Source organism: Sinohyriopsis cumingii, chromosome 6 (assembly GCF_028554795.1).
Source record: "Sinohyriopsis cumingii isolate HCF-2022 chromosome 6, ASM2855479v2, whole genome shotgun sequence".
NCBI classification, from domain to species: domain Eukaryota; kingdom Metazoa; phylum Mollusca; class Bivalvia; order Unionida; family Unionidae; genus Sinohyriopsis; species Sinohyriopsis cumingii.
Window position 1 is genome coordinate 83,414,318 of NC_142966.1, and position 21,541 is coordinate 83,435,858.

Genomic DNA, 21,541 nt, shown 5'->3' on the forward strand with positions numbered 1-21,541 from the left:
AACAGGTGCATGCTTACTTCCCCGTAACGGTGTGAATATGTAAGTTTAAAGGGAGACAGGATTGACTCCGACGAACACTAATGCCGATCTGGTCTCTTGATAACCTTCGATACGACGTTGGACAAACGACCAGGCGACGTCGACGATATGAATGAAATCGCCGCTACGATACACGATGAGCGATTTTATTCTGATCCACACGTCGATGCTTTTTTGATAGCCGTGAGTTTGCGCAGTTCTGAATCTACGGAAGGTTTTGAATGTGTTGCATGGGTTCTTTGTCGACTCCTCGCTCAAGCATATGATCATATATGAATCCTTTGTCAACACCTCAGTATGCTTTCTCGACGCGCCTGGGTGGTTGAATTGCGGGATTGTATCACGTTGTTGTCTAATGGACTGCATATCGAGTTTAGATAGTTTTTCTCAATGTCAACTCTCCTCGACCTGCTCATGATTTCGTTGACGAGCTTGCGACGGAAAGCTTTGCGTTCAGATTATCTTTTCGATATCCACTTTAAGGATCCTCTGCCTCGTTCGACCATTTCATGTAGGGAGTCATTCGATATGAAATAGGGTACTTTGGTACCTTGTATGAATGTGGCGATGTCTTTGAGTCGACGAGCAATATCATGCCCCCGGATAAAATCTTTTCCTGGATTTGCGGCTATATTGTGCGGACTTCTACCCTCCATTCATACTTTGAAAGATTCTGGTTTGTCAGTGCGATGATAGTGGTGTATATGACATAAACCCGTCTTTAATTTCTTTTATTGCTTGTTAATTTGTGTCATTTCTTTAAATAATTGTTAATTTATATGACATAAACTTTCATCTAGTATAAGTATATAGCAAAATGCCTCTCCGTGGGCTTAATAGGTGTGGATAGTTACTCAAAGACATTGGAAGCAGAAAGTCATGCATGAAAGAGTATTGCGCTAAGCATAATGCTCTCATCAAGCGTGGAAGTTATAGATATAAACCATCGGTTGTCATGAAGAAGTTTGAGGGTCACCTTCAAGTGTGTCAGCGCTTCGGTGGTCGAAACATCAGGGCAATTAAATCTTACTTAAAATTGAGAACCACTCAGCGACTCAAACATTATTCTGCGTTGTTCGAAGAGTTCTTAGGCAAGACTAAGCATGTCACCGTCAGTAGACCCGTGAAAAGTTCATCCCGTGTTGAGTCGTTACGAAGCTAACGTGGAGGGAGAGGTACGCAACGTGCACACGAAGATCAGACACGTGGTTAGGTTCAGCACCACAAGATATTTCATCGTTCATTTGTACGTCAATGGAATCAGCGCTTCGATTTACCGTCATCGTTTTGTGTTCGAAGCTCATCGTGGAATAGTTTACATAGGCTACTCAATCGTTCGTCTCAACGGAGATAAATCCGATTATCGGTTAGACAACTTGGAGATAAGACCTGACGGAGAGGAAAATCATTATTGTGTTAACGAATAAAAAGGCGGTTTCTATGCCTCAGTGGCTCTGTACAATCAGATGAGGAGCTATTATGGATGCATGCAGGAGATGCAGTGCTTCAAAGTGAGATTTTTATCGTAGACGATGTTGAGCATGCCTGTATCGTAGAGCTCTTTCTACTGTGCTGCCGTAAACATGATGTCTCTTCCTATCCCGACCACCTTGGTGAGCGTGAGAGCTGCGCTGATGTCTATGTTGAGAGGGTAAATGCTCAATATAGCATCCTTAAGACGAGAGATATTGTGTCCGATCAACAGTATTGAATAGGTTTGCTTCGGCCTTGATTGAGGTGGCCTCATTGTTGAATAGTATAACAACCGAGCTCACTTTCTACAAATTTATTCTTATAACTAGAATAAAAAATAAAAGACCTGTTTGCGCGCTGTTCACTGCGTTTTGGTCAACGGCAATGTCAGCGTCACATGAACGTTATTTTGAATCACCATCGCGATGGCTCATTGGAACGATACTGGATTCTGCAAGATCACGTCAGTGACGAAGAACTTTTAATCCCCGGCAGTATAGCCGATGTAGCCTGACATTATCTTTATATAATCCAAGACATACTTTTTAACGCAGCCTTTTTCGAATCGGTTAAGCGATGTCAATCCACACTGGCTTCCTACCATGTCCACGATGAGATACTCGACTGTTCTCATCTCGCCAATGAGCAATTGCATGTGAAACGGGCCCCACAAAGATATCAGTTTGTTTTATTGAGCATTATCTGATAGAACAGCATGGTCCGCATGGTGACATTTTTTTCTCTATTCGTGGCTCGATGCGCTTTAACAACATTTGGAAGGTCAATCCGGCTACAAACAAAATAAATATCTTTCATCGGCCATTGCGCCCGTGGAGATCTCCCCAATAGCAGTCACGACGAGCGGTGTCACCTAAATGAACCTCGTATACGCTTGTATCTCCTGTATGCATGCTTGTACACGAAGACTTTTCGATGGCAATAGCCATAATACGATTTTAGCTCGCGACGCTCTTCCGCCGAAAAATTCCCATCTCCGTGATTGAAGTGATTGATGGGATTCGTCCTATGCTTATACGTGTTGTCGGCGTCAACTAAGTTTGCAGAAGCAGTTCAAACTGTGATAAATGCACCCTTAAAAACTTTACATGCACGTAAATTTTAGCCTCGCTGACCTTAATTCCACTCACCGTTTCTGCAGCAACCCAAAGTGGAAATCTATTTAAACTTTTCGCCAGCTGCTTTAATTTTACAAGATCTGACAGCGTATCAGGTGTCACTGCCAGCTCAGGATGTCCCGGATATCGCTGTGCTTCTACTAAAAGTAACAACCAGAACTCTTCAGTGGAATAAAGTATTTTTTGATGATACTTGTAACCGTAATAATAAGACACGTTGAGATTTACTTTTTCAAAGTCTTTTATTGCTAAAAACATAAAATCTCTGTTCTTGGAAGCACACTTATTCCATTATTTTATTGGATATCTTTCTCGATCATTCATTTTATCATGCAGTTCCTGAGGTGTTTTGTAGCGTTAACAAAGTTGTAGAAGCGAACTTCCTTTCTTGAAAACACTGCTCATTTTTTTTTTAATTACATCCGGTGTGAAATTTTCCAAATACGTGTATCGATTTTTCCATGCGCGTTATACATGATCAAGACAAAAAATGTCTCCATGGCCTTGTTGTTTTCAAAAACTGGTTGTTCTGCCACTGGTTCAGGAACAACTACATCGTCGAGTGAAATTACTTCCTCCACGTCCTCATACTCTAATCCGTCATGTTGAAGAAAAACATATTTTGTCAAAGGCATTTGGCAGTTTTAGGTTTGCGAAAAATCTATTTTTGGATACTATTTAGTCTTCGCAGTCATGACTTTTTTTGTGTACGTCATCGTCTTCATTTTGACTAAACCGTCGTCGTTTAATATATGTGATTTTCACGACCACCATAAGGCTCGGATGCAGCTACGCGATGGAGAACTGGATGATGTCCTTGATGGTTTTGACCAGCTGAGTCGATTCTCTGTCGATACAAAATGTAAGTACAGCAAAATACTTGTCAAATGCGTGCCTGAGCTACTGCTGTCGCATATGCCCAACCGAAATGTAAGACAGATTTATTTCATTTTGTTTCCACTGTTCATGTTCATTTTCTACTGATACCTTACTCGCGTTTCTCACCTGATTGATAAAAGAGTAAATCCCAGTGGTCTGACGGAGAACGTGCTTGTCATTTTCAGCATACGACGCATCATGCCTGCAAGTATGGTCAAACAACTATTGGCAATGCTCAATAGCTATTCGGACAATATCCGCCATGATGAAATCTCTATCATGCTAAAATAATCAGCATACTTCAGCTCGTCCACTGTAAAAATTTCCAAAAGACTTAACTCAAAATTATAAGGTTCTGCTGTGAGCGCAGTACATTTAATTGAAATACTTCTTGGTCGCCCACCACGTGGCAATGTAAAGTTACAGTGTGGTGACTCCAATCAGTGATGTACCGTTATAAAGTATATCCGTGGTGCTCTCAGGTTTGATGCCATCAAGTCTCCACTTGAGGATGCATTGTGTTCCAGAGCTTCGCCCACGCACTTTGAATTTCCAAAATGGCTACTGTAACACCTGAAGCCAGAAACATTATGTAATTGCAGCCGTGGCCCACTCGTATCTTGCATCAGATATCATCAGGTGATTGGCAAAAACATAATAAGCCTGGTACGAGCTTGAGAATTCTGATGAAGCTGATACTGAAACTTCACATAGGTTTCCACTATTTCCTGTGAGTTTTGGAATGTATCCTGAGCTGTTTCTGACGCTGCTCTTGTCCACACGTACATTATTGTGGCATCCTTGTTGTTGTCTGTCAGTGGATAATCCGTCACTACTAACATGGTTCCGTCTGCAGCTATCAGAGTTCCTGTAAGTGTTCCTCTCGTGGTCGATAACTCTGTGCCACCAAATGATTTTATCTGAGAATATTAGATTGCTTGGGTGTCGTCGCTGATGGGGCATGTAGTAGGAAGGCCATATAATTTTGTCCTTCTATTGATGTCGTTCTATACGGGATACCTTTGGCATTTGTTTTGTCTACAGGCCACTGATAAATTGAACTGTTCGCGTGAAGTCCTTCCACCTTTTCAATCACGATCGCCGTGTAAGTTCCTGTAGCTTTTCTATCGATCCACATAGAACGGTCCGCAGTTCCAAAATAGAAAACCATCGTCGATCTCGTGTTCAGCTTGGTATACACTCCAAGTCGTACAGTCCGTGATCATTTACATGCTCAATCCTCGCCAGGATAAATACAAATACTATGCACGAGTTCAGAGATTCGCTTGAAAAGGACGTTTCACCATAGCAGATCCGGATCAGATACAACCCGTAGAAGAACTGGATTTTGACACGCATAAGATCATCGTGCTCGACGATATTAAGATCGACCGAGAGAATATAAACCGCATTTGCGCAGCACGTCCTCAAAGACAAAATAGGACAGCGGTACTTTTAGAGCGACTGTTCAAGCCACTCCTGACAAAACTCGACGAAGCCAAAATGACATACGATGTTAAGCATGATCAGTTGCTAGCAACGCTAAAATCATCCAGCAACAGCACCAACAACAGCTGCAGGAGTTAACGCCACCGCCTCCCGAAAGCAGCATCGCGATGATAAGGCGAGCGGAAGTGGAACAAAGACAAGGAGCCAGGAAGGCCTAATTAACAAAAACAATGATACGAAAAGAAACCAAATAGAGTCACTCTAGCACATGAAAGACGACAAAACAAAATGCGAAGCCTGTCTTGAATCGCTAAAACAGAGGAGGAAAGGAATTTGCTGGAATAAATCCAGAGAAAATGTTTGGATGTGGAAGTAGAAAAAAAGGTGAGCAGGCTAAGATCAATCAGGCTATGAGTGATCTGATGTTTAGCATCGGTAATCAAAATCCTTCTACTTTAAGTAAAGTATGATTAGAACATTTTGTGAAAGAAACACTTCCAGAAATCAAGGTCACAAATTGCTAGGATCGTCTGCCGAGGCTACTTAACCATATACCGTTAGCTATACTGGGCTTGAGAAGTCGCGCCAACCGATCGTCAAACAATCTGTTTTTGTACTGGGGATCCGCTCAACGACGGGTGGGTGGGTGGGGAAGGCTCTCTAGACCACCCCTTATCACTGGGTATTAAAAGTGAGCCAGAACCCCTATTTATATTTACTATTGATGACAAGAAGTACATTAATATAGTATCGTTTGTTAATGATAACACCTACCCAGCAATTCTGGCAGATATCAAAGATCGGATGATCTCATTAAGAGAAAGAGTGAAAACGCAGTATTAAGGCTAAAAGTTTCCCTACAAGCAATGGTATACTTTAAAAAGATAACTGCCGTGTTCTTAAAAACAATGAAGTATCAAAAGTCAAAGCAAGTCTTCATCTTGGTAAGCAGTACATTTTAAAAAATAGCAATCATACTATAATATTAATGCAATATTCTAGGTTACTCATAGAAAATGTAAAGAACCTGGTATATTGCCCAGAAATAAAAAACCAAGTTAACCCGTATTGATAAGCTAATTAATAGAATTATATATTCATACTCTAACAAGATCAAATATCCATCATCATTCCAGGGAGTGATGAGATTTAAAAGAATATCAGTCAATCAATCCACTTTCTATTCTGTCTCCCTCTCTTACTATCTTCCTCTCTTCCACTGTCTTCCTGTCTTTCTCTATCTTCCTCTCTCAATTTGTCTGTGCTCACCGTCTTCCTTTCTGTCTTTCTATATCTTCATATATTTCTTCCTTTATCTTTTAATTTATCTTCTCTCTCTCTCTCTCTTCGTCTTTATCTTGCTGTCTTCCTCTCCCTTCCTATATTCCCCTTTCTTCCTTTCTTCCTGTCTTTCCCGATCTTACTCATTCAGTTTTTCTCTGTTCTTGGTCTTTCTCTCTGTTTTCCACTATCTTCATATATGTCTTCCTTTCTCTTCTCGTATTTGTCTCTCTCTCTCTCTCCCTCTCTCTCTCTCTCTCTCTCTCTCTCTCTCTCTCTCTCTCTCAATAAAGTCCCTTGTCTTTCCTTCTCTTCCACCCTGTCTTTCCTTCTCTTGTCCTTTGTCTTCCTCTCTCTCTCTCTCTCTCTCTCTGTCTCTCTCTGTCTTTCTCTTCCTCTTTCTCTCTCTTCTTTTTTTCTGCTCCTCTCTGTCTTCTAACTCCCAATCCCTATCTATTCTTCAATCTCTATGCCCCTCACCACTCCATTTATCTTAGTCTCTAACTTTTCCTTTCACTCTCTCTTCCTCTCTTGCTATCTCCATTTTCACTGTCTTCCTCGCTAGTACTTATATGTTATGATATTGTTCGCATCATAACAAGGTTGTCACTAATAATAGTGATGATACGACTACATCTCTGGGTAATGAGGTACGGATTCGCTGTAACAAAAAGATAGAGCTGTTCTGACTGGAGCAACGAATTCTTTATTAATATATATTTAAAATACAAGAAATACGTATAAACTTACACTTTCCCATCGTGCTTACCATCTTCATTGTATATATTGATTGGTAACTTTTAGAATGTAATACAGATAGTTAAATCTCAATTAACTTTATGATATCCAACGAGTATACAATTCGATAGTTGCGAATAATTCAATGATCATTTTGAAGAAATGTATCGTGTTAAAATAGGATACTAATTTGGAATAGGTTACTAAACATTACTCAATATTTCTTAAAGAATCTTCCAGCTGCAAATTAAATCTAAATATTAAGTTCGTGGTGAATTCTTCTTTTCCCATAATACATACCACAAATACAATTAAACATTCCATTATATTATGATATAAAATAAAAGAACTCACAAAAATGTTGGAAAATATTAACTTTACCGTTAAAGTCTTAAATATTAAAAAGTACACATTCTTTAAAGAAGTTTGCGAACGCAGAAGATTCTTATAAGAGCAACGAATTAATTCCTCGTAAGCCTGATTCGCTATTTATACAGTTTTTCGTTTGCTCATTGTTAGTGAGAACATGCCCTTTGAACTTTTCCATGGCGATCGTGTGTACCATCTGCGCAACGCATCCAATATTGATATATTAATAATTTGCATGTTCTGCAGCTTCCCTCCAAATCTAAATTGATGGCATTTAGATACGAGCGAAATGTGTTTTGTGCTGACATTTGTTGAATTTTAGTTACGAGCAAATGTACTTTGTGCTGATAAATGTTGACATTTAGTTACGAGCGAAATGTATTGTATATTTTGTGCTGACAATTTGTTGATATTTAGTTACGAGAGAAATGTATTTTATTATTGTATGGGTTTCTGCACCTGCTTGTAATGTGCGATCTTTATAAAATGGCATACAAGTAGTAAAGTGGGCCACCCTAGCCTTAATGGGAATTAGCATTACAGACCACCTCCCCGGGCCACTCTAGCCTCAAGGGAAATTTAACATGGAGAAAAATCGTGGTCACTCTAGCCTCAAGGTGAATTTAACATGGGAAATAGTCTTGGGCTACTCTAGCCTCAAGGGGAATTGAACATAGAGAAAAAGTCTTGGGCCACTCTAGACTCAAGGGGAATTGAACATGGGGGGAATAAAGTGTGGGTCTATCTAGGGACAAGGGAATTGAACATGGGATTTTTTATTTTTTTTTAACAAATAAAATAAAAAAAATTTTTAAAAAAATGGGGTAGGCAATTGAAAGTCATTCTCTTTTCGAGAAATATGGGTGGCCCTGAGAAGGGCCTTTGGGTTTATGTTAATGTATCCATTAACATAAAGGGCATCTGCGGCATCTTCTTGTCCTCAAGCTGCGTCTTACTTGAGGGCCATAAATCAGTGTCCTCTTGAGACAACCTTGTCTTTCTACGTACACTCTTCGTATCCACAGACTGGTGTCTGACTTGTCGACAACGGTCCACTTGGACCGGACATACATGAGCATGTCCGTCCTAAACATCATTGAAGACACAAGGGTGGATGATTCGACTGTGGTCCACATCTTGAAGCGACGAGAACAGGTGAATCAATGCAGTGAACTGCGCTTATTTATAGGTAGAGGAAGGATTGAAACGGATTGAGTTCATTCATCAATCCGAACACGCGTTACAAAATTCAGTCAGCTCGCATCCAATCCGAAGAGAGCAGTCTGTGACGTCACGTGGTCTATATAGATTCGCTAGCGCTTGTGTACAGTCAATCTATGCGACAGTGATTCAACATGACGGAAACTCAGAAAACGATTCATTGGGGTGCACCAGCAGGGGAGACTGCCCAAGGGAACCCGGACTTACTTTCAGAAGAGGTAAATTGAGATTTTGTGGATTTTCTTACCTCGCAAGAATTTGTTCCGGAACCTTCGTTACCTTCTTCATTACCGCAAGTGGAGAATTTTAGACAGAGAAAGAAGAATTGGAGAAATTTATACAACGACAAAAGGAAGCGGAACAAGCTTTTCTCCTACAGCAACAGCAGCAAGAAGAAGAGGTAAGAAAAAAACAACAGCAACAACAGCAAGAAGAAGTAGCAGCAAAGAAACAAGAGGGTGAAAATCAAACGGTCACGGTACTCTTAGACATTTTAGCGGAGTTAAGAAGTCTGAAACAAATGTATCAGACTTCTTTATTACGACCGAAGAGAATACGACCTTCCCGAGCTAAACACATCAACCCTGTGACTAAGCCTGTCGTACCACCCTTAGTGATTTCAACCAAATCATCATCAACATTACGCAGTCCAGAAGTAGGCCTTGGCCGTGGCAAAGGCTTAAGGCAGTTAAAATTGATTGCTTGAACTCACCCCTACACCAAAATAAAAAGGCCCTTTTCAGGGCCACCCACATTTCTCGAAAAGAAATACAATTTCAATTTGCCAATAACTCAAAAAAAAAAAAAAAAAAACAGCCCATTTTACCCCTATAGTACGCGTCTTTGTATGAGTGCGTGAGTGTAGCTTCTTATTTTAAAAACAAAACTCAAAGACACTTACCTTATATCATTAATTTATTCTTTTATCCATTGTTACAATCCAATTGTCAATTCACAACTCAACACTTTAATAAAAAGTTCATTGACTTCTTCTGTCTCCTTGTTTAGTCTCTCTGTTTTTTAAATTTCTTCACCGTCACACTCTTTTCCTCTTCTTCCTCCTCACTTTCTTCCCTTCTTCTTTTCTTCTCCTGTTTCTTTTTCTTCACCTGTCTGCTTTCTTCCTCTGAAAAATCCGTCTCTTCTTCCGAAGAATCCCTCTCTTCTTCTGAAGAATCCCTTTTTTCTTTTGACTCCTCTTGTTTCTTTTTTGGGCAATCTGGAGACCAATGTCCTTTTTCTTAACAATAATAACTGGTATCTTGACTTTTGTCTTTTTTAGCCCCTGTTTTTGTTCTTTTTTGACGGTCTGGACACTCTGAAGACCAATGCCCTTTCTTCTGACAGATATAGCAAGTATCTTGACTTTTATCTCGAAAGGAAGGAGAGTAGTCCGTGGGCTGGTCTGAAGAGAATTTTCTAATAATCCCTCGCAAAGCTCTGATGAAACGTTCGATTTGGCTAGTCTCTTCCATCGTTGTGCTCGGTTTAAGAGTGAAATGAATAGTGAAAGGACAAGACACACACCCTTTTATATACGCTGGTTTGCCATGACTATAAATTAGTTCATCGTGTTTAAACTTGAGTCATTTGACGTTTTTCACTCAAGATGAAACGATCCTATTCATTCGAGAAGAAAGAAGAAGAAGAAAGTAAGAGGCAGAAACGTGATCTATCGCCTCGTACCAGAGCTGAAGTCTTGGCACAAATTCATGCCAGTGATTTTGAAGAGGACATGAGTGAACCAGAATTTGAACCCTCTAAACCAAGTTCACCACCCTTAGTCAACCCTGAAAAATACTATTCCATTCGAGAGACGGAAAAGCACTCCTCTAGAAAATTTAGAACCACGGCTTACAAATACACGGTGAAGTTTAAAGATTTCAAGGCTGATGTACCGTTAGAGAAAGCAGAAGTGTTCATCACTGGGGTGTGGGATTCTTTGCTCACCGCACTCAAGCGACAATGTCAACCCAAAGAAGACGATCGCTTGAGACTTTCTATACAACACGACGGCTCGAAATCCCCTGTTTGGATCGAGTTTAGCACCCCTGCAGAATTGACCGCTTCCAAAGTCATGGACAAGATTCAACACGTACAACAATCTAATGACCAGTTTGACATCACCGATGGAAAAGCCACACTGGACATGACCCACGTCTCTCCTCCTCAAGGGACTGGACGCAAAAAGATGTTAATGGTGAACGACCTTCGCAACACCAAAACAAGTCTCGTCCGAATTAACAACCCTCAAGACCAGATGTGTTTAGCCCGTGCCATCGTGGTGGGACGAACCTATGCCATACGATACGGTAGAATGGAAAAGAGCCTGGAAAACTATTCGACAATCGGACCGAGCCAAACAACGAAACGAAGCAGAACTCCTGTTGCAACAAGCCGGACTGTCCAAAGACACACCCTGTGGCATTGCTGAAATGCAAAAATTGCAAGATGCCCTAGCTCCACGCTACACCTTGAAAGTGCACCCTCAAGAAGTGCGCGGGCCTCTGTTGTTTCGAGGTCAAGATTTTAAGGACGGAAAATACATTCATGTTTATTATCTCGATGAACATTTCGATACCATTACCACTATCACCGGATTCCTGGGATACAGATATTACTGTGAGAAATGTGACCGTGGTTATAATAATCGACAGCAACACAAACATTGTGGATCGAAATGCCCAGGATGTTTGGCCTCTCCACCCTGTCTGAGCGAAGGGCGAAAACCATTCCATTGTCCTGCTTGTCTGCGCACGTTTGTCAGCCCTGCCTGTTACCAACAACATCTGAAGACGCAAGATTCACAGAAGAAATGTGCTTGTCAACTCCTGAGATTGTGCCCTACCTGTGGACAAGGCATACGTACCAATAGTACCAAGGCACACGTATGTTCAGGAAAAAAAGATGTCACATTTGTCATCACATCGTGGACTTGAAACACCAATGCTACGTGCAAAAATACCAACCCCAACCAGAGAAAGAGAATGGTCACAAGAAGAAAAGCAATATCATCTTTTTCGATTTCGAATGCATGCAAGAGACTGGCATTCACATTCCTAATTTCTGCGTGGCTCATCGAGCGTGCGAGAAGTGCATTCAAGAACCTATCTTCAGTCATTGCCCTCACTGCAGCAAGATTCCTGGAGGACGTGAAAAAATCTTTCGGGGACCGAACACGCTAGCCGATTTCGCTCGATGAGTCTTAGACCCCATCGACAAGACGTGGAGCCAAGAGGACATCGAACGTTACGGAGATTGTCATCGTCATGCCACGGTGATGGCTCACAATTTCTCAGGATATGATGGACAGTTTCTTCTCAGACACTATACGGAACATGGCACCGAACGTCCTAAAGTGACTTTGAACGGAGCCAAAATCATTTTCATGCAAGTGGGACAAGTACAGTTTAAAGATTCGATGAGCTATTTGGCCATGCCTTTGAGTCGAATGCCTAAAACGTTTGGAATGACAGAAATGGCTAAAGGGTACTTTCCACACTTTTTCAATACGGAAGCCAATCAACACGCCGTTCTACCCCATTTACCTGAGGCTCACTATTACGACCCCGACAACATGCGTACCGAACAACGAGAAACTTTCTACGCTTGGTACCAGGCTCACGCCTCGGACCCTTTCGACTTTCAGGAAGAAATACTAAAGTATTGTCGTTCCGACGTGGACATTTTACGGCGTTGCTGTGGAAAATTTCGAGAACTGTTCATGGAACACGGAGGGGTCGATCCTTTGAAAGAAGCTTGCACCATTGCCAAAGCGTGTTCCTTAGTGTATCGACAACGATTCATGCCTGAAAACACCGTGGCTGTCATCAGCCCTCAAACGACCAACTTTGTCAAACGTCAATACTCGGTCAAAGCCCTACGTTGGTTACATTACTTGTGCGACAAGGAAGACAAGTGGATTCAGCATGCCCGCAACGGAGGGGGTGAAAAGACCATCGGAACGTATTCGGTCGATGGCTGGGACTTAGAAAACCCCAAGATCGTGTACGAGTTTAACGGTTGCTTATTTCACGGATGTCCCGTCTGTTACCCTGACCGTAGCACTAAAAATCAGTTTTTACAACGAACCATGGAAGACTTGTACCAGGACACTTGTCAGCGACGCCTAAAGTTAGAACAGCAAGGATACCAAGTGGTGGAAATGTGGGAACACGAGTACGATCACCGTATGAAAACCGATCCCGAGTTTAAAAGCCTCGTGGAAAGTTACCAGTTCATGGACCCGCTGAACCCGAGGGATAGTTTGTACGGAGGAAGGACCAATGCCACCTGTTTGCTGTACCAAGCCGACGAAGAGAAAGGCGAAGAAATCAAATACTTGGACGTGTGTTCGCTGTATCCCTACGTGTGCAAATATTGTCGCTTTCCTGTAGGGCACCCGCAATTGTTAACGGAACACATCGACCTGAAAAACATTCGACAATACGAAGGCTTGATCAAGTGTAAAGTTTGGCCTCCCACGAACCTATACCATCCCGTCTTACCTCACCATTGTCAAGGCAAACTTATGTTTCCATTGTGCCGTACTTGTGCCGAAACGTGCAACCAAGACCAACCTTGTCAGCACACCCAGGAAGAACGGGCCTTGACGGGAACCTGGGTCAGCGTAGAATTGTTCAAAGCTCTGGACATGGGATACCAACTGTTAGAAGTGTACGAAATTTGCCACTTTCCCAAGACACAACAATACCACAAGGGTGACCCTACTCAGAAAGGCATTTTCGCCGACTACGTGGATGCCTTTTTGAAACTGAAACAAGAAGCCAGCGGCTATCCTTCCTGGTGTCACACTCCCGAAGACCAAATACAATTCAAAGAGAAATACTATGAACAAGAAGGCATCTCTTTAGAGCACATCGAGAAAAACGAAGGCAGGCGATCGTTTGCCAAAGTGATGTTAAATTGCTTGTGGGGTAAAATGGCACAACGACCGTGTTTACCCAAGACGGAATATTTGACAGAACCTTCCCGCTACTTCCAGATGATTCACGACAAAGCCAAATTCATGAAACACGTGGACGTCGTTCGCGAGAATTTGATCTTGGTCAATTACGAAGAAGATCTGGACTTTGTACAAGACGACCCTTTTGGAAATGTCATCATTGCGGCTTACGTGACAGCTCATGCTCGCTTAAAATTGTACGAAGCTTTAGGACTGTTAGGGGAACGCGTCCTGTACTTTGACACGGACAGTTGCATCTACATCAATCGACCGGGTCAGCAACACCCTAACATCGAAGAAAACCGTTTAGGAGCCTGGACAGACGAACACCCCGACGACAAGATTCTAAGTTTTGCGAGTGGCGGTCCTAAAAATTACGGCTACCAATACCGGGACAAACAAGGAGAAGTGCACACGGAGTGCAAAGTGAAAGGACTGACTCTGAATTATCGTACCAGTCGAGTGGTCAACTTTGGGGTATTGAAAGAAGCCTTGTAATCGGGAGAGGATGGAAACTTTAAAATGACCACTCACCAACCGAACAAGATTGTACGTTTACCCACTCACCACATCGTCAGTCGACCCCTGGAAAAAATCTATCAAATCGTGTACCAGAAGCGAGTGAGACTTCCCAATCACTTTACGTTGCCGTACGGTCACATCGATATTGGTCAGCATATAAAAAGGGACAACGTCCAAGACCAATAGTTCATTGTCACTACCAAGACCAATCGACAAAAATGAATCCTTTCAAACAGCAAGTATAGAGCGTAAGACTCAAGTCCAACGAGAAACTCGGGTGTGATTCTATGCCTCACGATCACATCACCAATGCAATACCACATCTTAGTTGTTATGTACTAATGCCATGACAAACTAGTGAAACTTCCAGACCACAAAACTTTACCTTATGGACATGCTGATATCACCCAGTATAAAAAGGGACGACTTCCAAGAACGACACTTCATTGCGAGGACAAGCGACGAGAAAGATGAATAACTCTACGCAGAAGAAAAAAGAGAAGGAACAAACATCATTGACCTCTTTCACCACCATACCGTCACAGCAAAGTGCGTTCAAGAAGGGAAAGGATTCAATAGACCTAAAGGAGTATTTTAGCATCCAAATGACCCAGACAGCGACCTCGAGAAAATTTAGAACGACAACTTACACCTAAACGGTGAAATTTAAAGACTTCGCGTCTGACGTTCCAGCCGAGGAAGTATCAGGTTTCATTACGGATCTACTTGACTCACTGTTAGAGGAACTCAAATGTCATTGCCAAGTCAAAGATGAAGGTCGTTTGAGCCTATCTATGTATCACGACAGTTTGAACTCGCCTATATGTCTCGGATTTAGCACACCTGCAGAAATAACTTCTTCCAAACTTTTGAGGGCTATTGAAGACGTGCGGTCGGTGAGAGAAAAATTTGACATCACCGATGGAAAAGTGACTATTCATATGGCATATGTTATACCTCCATGGGAAGAAGACGATGACTGCTCTTGATCTGCTTACCGATAAGTGTACCTAGCACGATGGACGTAACAGCAGATTTACGACTGACAGGGAATACGAGATCGGAAACATCTATGCTGGGACACAAGTGGTAGCTGACCAGATTTTAAACAACGTGTGTAACGGATAGAGAGACAAACACGAACTTTCTCTTATTTGATTGTTTGTTACTTGTTTTGTTTTAACTTTTTCTTATAAACGAACATTTAATGTAAATTCGTTGCATATGAAGTGATTTTAGAAAGGGGTGAACGTTAATTTTAAACATTAGTTTACTAGAGTCAATAACTAAACAACTCGTAAATATGTTTCTTTTATGTTCAAATGTTTATGTATTTAATGGATAGTGCTTAGACCAAAGCACAGGCCAGAGAGCCCATATATATATGTACTTGAATAAATGTTTTGAACCCATACAACAGACTTTTCTTTATCGAGTCTCTATTCTATCTGTGAGTCTTTCTTTAGAATATTTCTGTCCTCTTTTCTGTGTGTTTGAATGTGTATTTGTTTGTTTCTGTATGTCTATGTTTGTCCCTATCAACCCTTTGTCCCTACAAATACATTTCACTCTACAAAAGGTTTTGACCCTATAAACCTATGACGTTACCAATATTTAATTCCCACTGATCCCCAGGTGATATTCCCATGTTCAATTTCCATGTTCAATTCCCCTTGTCGCTAGAGTGACCCAGGGTTTTTCTCCATGTTAAATTTCCCTTGTCGCTAGAGTGGCCCAAGGGGTTCTGTAATGCTAATTCCCATTGTCGCTAGGGTGGCCCCATATACTACTCATACAGTTATATTTCACAGATATATAAATTTTGTCTTCATATACTGTAGTGGAAAATTATTTTCGATATAAATTGATGACAAATTACTTTTAATACAATATAGAATAAATTTCAATCGTAATACTTTTACTTAAAGTTCTGTCCTAATATATATACTCCTTCTTCCCCCTTTTTTCTCCCTCAGTCTCTCTCTCTTACCCAGTCTCTTCCTTTTATCTCTCTCTCTCTCTCTCTCTCTCTCTTGGCAGCCTCCATTTTCACCATCTGCCTCTCTAAAACTCTAATAGATTCTCCTTCTTCTATCATCTCTTTTCATGTACGTCTTTCTCTTCCTCTATCTATATTCCTCTCTCTTCATCTCTATCTCTCTTCTCTCTCTCTCTCTCTCTCTCTCTCTCTCTCCCTCCTGCTCTTACTCTCTCTCTCTCTCTCTCTCCCTCACTAACATATGAGAAATGCCATGAAGGGTCTTACTGGAAGGGGATGGAACAAGATGCAATAAAATATGTCAGTGACTACGATAAATACAAAAGAGTGAATCTAAGGCCAATATAAGCAGCATCTACTCTGAATCCTAATCATTTTCATGAAAAGTGTGGAGTTTAGTTGGAATCGATATTTTCTTCCGAGGACAATGAGAACAAATCTTTTGTTTCAGCCACAGATCATTTTTCCAAGTGGTGTGAGGTTGAAGGTCTCCCAAACAAAAGTACTGATGACGTAACATAACTTCTACTTAATATGATATGTCGCTATGGACTCAATCATAACTGATCAGGGGAAAAGTTCGCAAAGAGCCTCATAAATAACCTAAAAAGTGAGGTAGATTCAAATCACAGGATTTTCTCTGTATACCATCCGCAAACTAATGGGCAGAGAGAACGTGACAATAGGACTTAGAAAGAAATGTTATCCAAGGTAACCAATGACCAAGCAACAACTTGGGATGTCTGGTTGCTCAGTACACTGTTTGTATACAGGACAAGTGTACAAGCATCTGCCAAGGTCCCAACTTTTGAGATTAGGTATGGAGGGAAGGCTCGTATCATTTCTAAATCTAACAAAAGCAGAGATTGCAATGAGTCCTCTCATCATGTGTTGGCAAACATTAACAAACACTGTGAGTTTATAGATCAAACTGTAACAGAAAATATTACAAGTGCACAGATCCGAAAGAATCAAAATTGAAATAAAAGAAATAAATCCTTTAAAACCTTTCAAAAAATAGCACTTGTTATTATGAAAAATGACAATAAAATAAGGAAATTTGGCTGCAAACTGGCACCACGATAGGTGTACCCTTACTTAGTAAACGATGTTCTTACGAAGGACAGGATAAGACTGCAAAATGAACGTCGTGGCAAGCTACTGTCTAACATTTATCATAGTAGCCATTTGAAACTTTATACAAGGAGACCAGCTATGACAAAAGCTAACACCACCAAGTATACCACAAATTCCAAAAAAGCACTGAAAGAACTACTGAAAGGTCACGAGAAAAGACCAGATCAGTATTCAACTCCTCCAACCATTACTAATAGAGGTAATGGTAATCCATCTACATCTCTTAACAGACAAATAGTCAACAGTTGAAACTATTGCTAACGAGACTTCCAAGGAGGCCTCTGGTACACAAGGAAAACAATATAGTTTTAATATCTTCAATCCATTTACAGAAAAACAATGCAAAGATTGTTGCAGGAAAAATCGAATGACCTTTATGATGCTAACAGAGTATAGCTTAATAAGACATCCTCAGCCCCAGCAAAACTGCAAATTGTACGAGGTGATGGTAATTGTATGTTTAGAGCTATAAGCTTTGCATTTCAGGAAGCGAAGAGGGCTACAACATTTGCTGTAATAGTAGTGTCAGGCATGAGTTCTCCACAATGGTTTCTAAAACGCTTAGCAACTACCTTAACACAATGTAGATAAGTATTTAGAGGACAGTAATAAGAAGTCAAATACTGTGTGGACAACTGATGCCGAGATTATGGGTGCAGCATCTTTATTATACACATACATTTATGTGTATAGTGCTAGTGGATCAAATTACAAAAGAGTTAAGTAGTATGATTGATTGAGGTACCCAGCATCCTTTTGTTTTTATACCTTCATTCAATCTGGAAATTATTTACAAATCCTTTTAAATGACCATTTTAAATTAGTCTTATGTTGCTAAGAAAACGCATGAACATTATTTAAAAGGTATGTACTATTCCGTGTAAGTGATTTTTAAAGGTTATTTGTCTGATATTGTCATCCGCATCAATGTAAAAGTTCCTTTAAAATAAACCCTATGTGAGAGTGAACCATTACATGTATTATATTTCACATGTGGACCTTAAGCAGATTAGGAAAGACTTAACGAAAAAAAAAAAATTGGTTATAGTGGGGAAAGAATCAGCTAGATGATTCGGTCCCCTCTCCCTCATTTGTTAAGTGACCTATTATGAGTATGATATTTCACTTCTAGGCCTTACGTTTATTACCAAAGATCCCATCAACGAAATGAAATTATTTGGTTGTAGGGGAAAACAACCAACTATGTACTTGTTAAGTGGCCCATTACATGTATGACATTTCACATGTGGGCATTAAGCTTAATACCAAGGAGATCCATTAATGAAAAGAAACTAATTCGTTGTCGGAGGGGAAGGAAGATAAAAAACTAGAGGGGGAAACTAGTTTATTGTTGGGGAAAAGAGATAACAAGAGCGGGAAAGAACCAGCTAGCCAATTATTTCCCTTGTAAAAGAACCAGGTAGCTGATTTGTTTCTCAGGAAAACTTTCAGCAGGGAGGAAAGAATTGGCTGTTATACCATAGGTGCTGCATTACTTCAGATTAGACGATAACTTAATAGACTGATTTCAGCCTTAACATTGGGTATAAATCATATTTACCTTCGAGTATACTGCTCCTTTTTTTAAAAAAAAAAGACTTGATGATCAACAGCTTGAAGTTATTTCTGAGTGTGTGCCCTTGCGTACGTGAGTGTTTATAAATCCTTGTTCTGATTGGATTCCCAATTAATGTATAAAAGAAGCATTTTTGACATTTATCAGACTTGAAAGTTTGCTTATTTCCTTGTTTCAAAATTAATTTAAAACTTAAATAATTTGTGTACTTGTATTCAATGCTTGTTTGTATGCTTGAATTTCGGGATTGGATGGATGTTGGGATTTTCTTTTGAGCCTATATATTTTTCTTTCTTTTACCTCAATAATTTTTTTACAATTAGTTCAGTGGGTATGATAGGTTATTTTTCCTTCTAAACATCAGAGCAAGAATGTTTTTCAAAGTATAGGAGATCCAAAAAAATTATGACTTCTAATTGGTTAATTGATAGCAGTGATGTTGATGAAATAATGGTGGGATGAAGGGTGGGTGGGGTGCATGCTGGAACAAACACATCCGTAATAATCTGTCTAATGTTTTATTTCTGTTTCCTTTTATATCATTTATATCATTCTAAAGACCCATATCATATAAAATAAGAAACTGGTACCTGTCCATTCATCTTCTTCACAGTGAAATCATCCAAATTCATATCCTCGATCTGTTCATTAATAAAACTGTACTATAAAGAAAACGCAAGTGCATCGCGTGCCTTATGCTTTACAGTTAATGTACTCTCTCTCTCTCTCTCTCTCCTAAAATAATTGTTACATAGTATCTAATTTTAGGGTCATTGATCAGTATAAGGAATAGATTATCGAACTGGTACTAAAACGAAGTATAATGTGCTTTCCCCCGCCGATGCATAAAGAAAGCTGCTTTGTTCTCTTATGTTCTCAACATATGGTTTTGATCCTTAATTAATACATTGTAGCAACATACGGCTATGGCTAATACACAAAAGATCTGCACGGCTTTTGTGTGTTTATGTATGCTAAGGAGATGCATATAATTTTATTATGTGGCTATCACGTCAATATATTGATATGCAAGTCATTGTTAAACATAAACATAATCATAACATTTTAAATGAAAACCGAAATAGGTGTCAGAGGCAATCAACCGAAAAGTAAACATGCACATTATTTGGACAATATTTCAAAACAAAAATACATAGTTTAATATACTATAATTGGCTTTTAGGCATGCTATGTGCAAATGCCCAATTTCAGATATATCTCTTTTTGAAAGTCAGCTTCAAAGGGGCGTGTTAGCCGTACTATGTATAATCCACGAAATGTGATCCACAACTGAGGTCTTTTAATTGTCGATTTTCTTTATTAAAGGTGATACTGGATTAGAATTAAATACCTATTTTGGGACTAGAATGATAATATTTATATCTATACGAGTTTCATATTAATTGGATTGGAGGACTAAATCGGCCGTTATCGAAACTTGTCCTTTATGAAGATAATTAATCTCTTAAATAACCTGGATATAAAGATTAATCTACATGGTAAATTCTGAGTTATAAAGTTAAACGTGTATGTATTAGTATAAGAACATTTTATAGATTTAATTATGATATTTTTTATTGGGTTATGGAACGTCATAACCGCTCTTCTGGGACTGCTTAGCAGTAGATATTATCCATACAAAGTTATTTTTAATCGATACCTAACAGTCGGTAAATGTATTATATCATCCTAGTCCACGACAAAATAGACGAGGAGGTAATACTTTTCTTTCCAAAATTACGTCAAAATAGGGAATCGTTGTTTATTGCTTTCAAAAATAAAACATGAATGTAATAAACGGAGTTAACGGTTGACTATGTAATTACTAAAAGTTATAAAATCTGGACTTGCATCATAAGCTTGGGGGGTGGGGGGCGTAGCTCTGTAGTTATTGCAACTATTTTGAATATCACTGATTTGGATTTAAACAATAAAAGATGTGACGACCATTGAGACGATTTCATTTCATAAAAATCTGACGACCACTGAAACATGCTTTATGTATGGGATCAAAGATTAAAGAGTACTAGTATAAAGGTCAAGTGAGCCAGAATGTATGCTTTTATACTACTCCTCTCGGCTTTGTCTCGTATCATTTACAGTTTCAAATTGTATATATATTTTTGCTTACATGTGTTGCTTACTTTTGAAACGCTAATTGCTTCTACTTTTACTTACCAATTAATGTGAAGGAAATCCAAATCAGAATGAACATCTTCATGGGCTACAAAATGTGTTGAAGCTATAAATGTAGAAAGCATAGCCCTATGTATTCAAATTTTGTCAATATGAAGTACACGGGTTTTCCACTGCAGTGTAGAGAAACACCTCTTCTACAAGGAAATTAAATGTTATTCCTGTGTCCTTTGATTAACTGTGTTGTGCATACATGTCGTCAATAAATTCCTCCAAGGACAAAGGTAATGGTAATTATGAGGTACAATGAAGGGAATCACTAAGAAGTTTACCTTTAACATTTAATGCAATAGGAGCGCTGTGTACTGAAGATCTTTATGCGTGTCATTTATTGAAATCCACTGGAAACAGCAAATGTGATTGCATGTACTTTTCTGGAATTATTTCTGTAAATGCTATTGGTATTTTTGTTATTTATTTTTTTTACAACACAGTGCACCTATATGGCGTGATGTTATTTGTGGTGAAGAAAGTTCTGTTTTATACGTGGTCATGGTATTTGCATAAAACTTCTGAAATTAAAAAATGTAGGGGAAGAGAGAGAGCAATGGAGTGAGCGA

At 39.7% G+C, this 21,541-nt stretch overlaps 1 protein-coding gene across 2 annotated transcripts in view; it reads right to left on the minus strand.

Moving 5' to 3' along the window:
• Positions 1 to 21,139, minus strand: part of LOC149797340 (uncharacterized) — a 70,685-nt gene extending 49,546 nt beyond the window's left edge. For both annotated transcript variants that reach the window (XM_089962067.1, XM_089962066.1), the window contains exon 1: positions 20,964 to 21,139. In XM_089962067.1, coding sequence (XP_089818193.1) covers positions 20,964 to 21,006 — 43 coding nt within the window. In that variant the 5' untranslated portion in view covers positions 21,007 to 21,139. The remainder of the gene's footprint in view (positions 1 to 20,963) is intronic.
• Positions 21,140 to 21,541: the final 402 nt, after the last annotated feature.